This window comes from Chiloscyllium plagiosum, chromosome 43 (assembly GCF_004010195.1).
Source record: "Chiloscyllium plagiosum isolate BGI_BamShark_2017 chromosome 43, ASM401019v2, whole genome shotgun sequence".
Classification (NCBI taxonomy): domain Eukaryota; kingdom Metazoa; phylum Chordata; class Chondrichthyes; order Orectolobiformes; family Hemiscylliidae; genus Chiloscyllium; species Chiloscyllium plagiosum.
The window spans coordinates 11,971,769-11,974,144 of record NC_057752.1 but is presented as its reverse complement, the minus strand read 5'-3'; the positions used below and the strand labels follow the sequence as shown (position 1 = coordinate 11,974,144).

General features: G+C 40.6%; 1 protein-coding gene across 2 annotated transcripts in view; it reads left to right on the top strand.

Annotated features, from left to right (window-relative positions):
* The window catches only part of LOC122543384 (tumor necrosis factor receptor superfamily member 14-like), a 59,162-nt gene that overhangs the window by 21,767 nt on the left and 35,019 nt on the right, over positions 1–2,376 (top strand). For both annotated transcript variants that reach the window (XM_043682062.1, XM_043682063.1), the window contains exon 3: positions 1,020–1,145. In XM_043682062.1, coding sequence (XP_043537997.1) covers positions 1,020–1,145 — 126 coding nt within the window. The remainder of the gene's footprint in view (positions 1–1,019; positions 1,146–2,376) is intronic.

Sequence of the window (2,376 nt, the reverse complement as noted above, 5' to 3'; positions counted from 1 at the left end):
ACCCTATTTCTCTCCTTTTGGGCCTACCCATTGTATTTCCTGCAGACGCGCATAAGAAAAAGCTTTTCAATATTCTTACATTCTGTGCAAGGAAGAATATTTTGCTAGGTTGGATATCACAAAACCCCCCAGGCCTGTCAGGTTGGCGGAAGATTGTTATGGACCATATCCCCCTGGATTTTCTCTCAAATATGGTACACCACAAAACTGAGAATTTTTACAAGACATGGCAACCCTTTTTGAAATACCTGGACACAGATTTATCTGCCACACTAACAAGGGCTTTTATATAGCCGTAACGATTGTGTTTCATGAGTCCAATATCCAGGGAGGAGGAACTGTGAACGTATGAGTGTTTTGTTTGGCTGGGCTGAGTTATTACTATTTATTTGTTTGTTGGTGGTTATTTATTTAGTTAGTTAAATAGCTAGTTTAGGTTTTTTTTAATTTTATACTTTTCTATATATGTTTATACATTCGTATAGGAGGGTGGGTTGGGGAATTTTTTTTATTATTTGGGTTTAGTTTTGTACTATTTTTGTATTGTTTTGAATTGCATTGGTTTGTCTTTGTTGTAATATTTTAAAAATCTATTTTTTCTTAATAAAAATATATTATAAAAATATCTTTCTCCTTCGTGAGTGCAGGTGGGAAATAGTCATTTAAGACCATCCTCCAGTTCCATGCATGGTCTCTAATAGGCTCCATTATTTCCGTGGTAATCCCCTTGCTCATTGTATACTTATAAAATTCCATGGTGTTTTTCTTAATCCTGTCTGCCAGAATTAGGTGACTCCTGACTCAATGCCCAGTAAACCAGCCAGTTAAGACACGATAATAGTGCCTGGACACATCCAAGCAAAGCTTTTAAAAATAATGTTTACAGTGAGGAACACATACACATTCTACCTGCTGCCCTTTGCTCTCAGTCCTACAGATATGCAACATTTGTGGGTTTCCTTTGTAGAACACTCCTTTGTTGGAGCTTAATAGCTTGTAACCTTATTCTTCTTTCCTAGGTCAGCGAGTAAATGGACATTGTACATCGACCAGTGGCACAGAATGCCATCAATGTGCTGACAAAACCTATCAAGATCGTTTCAATGGAGATGACGATTGTAAGACATGCAGGTCTTGTGCAGAAGGTGAGCAAAATGAGATAGGATATCTGGGGAAGCACTCCTGGTGTTCAGAATTTTCTACATGAATCTATTTCTGGTCCAATAAGGCAGGAGAAAGTGCTGGATCTGATTCTGGGCAATGAGGTAGTTCAAGTAGGGGAACACCTTAAGAGGCAGACATCATGGTATCATAAAGTTTTTAGGTTGGTTATGGAAGAGGAGAACAAGTAATTCAGAGTAAAGCTAGGTAATTGGAGGAGGGCCAATTTCAATGGATTGAGAACAAATCTAATGAGATACATCCAAGCATACTGAAGGAATAATGAGGGTATCACAATTTAACTGGAAAGATTGCACCAATAATCATGCCCCATTTTTCCACAAGCTATCACTAAATGTATAAAATCCCAATTTGACCAAATAGCTGTCCTGTGATACTGCTATATCATCTTGTTTTGTAAGCTTACTTACCTCCTCTGCCCTCCCAACTAGTTAAAAACTTTGTAGATAGCCATTGTAATGCAATTTGCCAGGACACTGGTTCCAGCAGTTCAAGTGAAGCCCATCCCACCAGAGTAGCTTCCTACTACCCAAGGCCTGGGGTCAGTGCCCCATGAACTGAAACCCATTCCACTCACACCAATCTTTGAGCATCCTTTTTCCAATTTGCTTTCCTACCTAACTTGGTATCCACAACAACCTGGTTAAAATATACTGAGTTCCTTCGTCCAAATCACGAATATAGATTGTAAATAGTTGAGGCTCTAGCTCTGATTCCTGTGGTGTCTTTGAGGAGAAAGTGAGGTCTGCAGATGCTGGAGATCAGAGCTGAAAATGTGTTGCTGGAACAGCGCAGCAGGTCAGGCAGCATCCAGGGAACAGGAGAATCGATGTTTCGTTCCTGAAGAAGGGCTTATGCCCGAAATGTCGATTCTCCTGTTCCCTGGATGCTGCCTGACCTGCTGCACTGTTCCAGCAACACATTTTCAGCTTCCTGTGTCTCACTAAGTACAGTTGACCAATATGAGAATGATCCATTTATCCCAGTTCTTTCTTTCATGTTAGTTATAGAACATAGAACAATACAGCACAGAACAGGCCCTTTGGCCCATGATGTGCCAAACATTTGTCCTAGCTTAAGCACCCATCCATGTACCTATTCAATTGCCGCTTAAAGGTCACCAATGATTCTGACTCTGCCACTCCCACAGGCAGCGCATTCCATGCCCTCACCACTCTCTGGGTAAAGAACCTA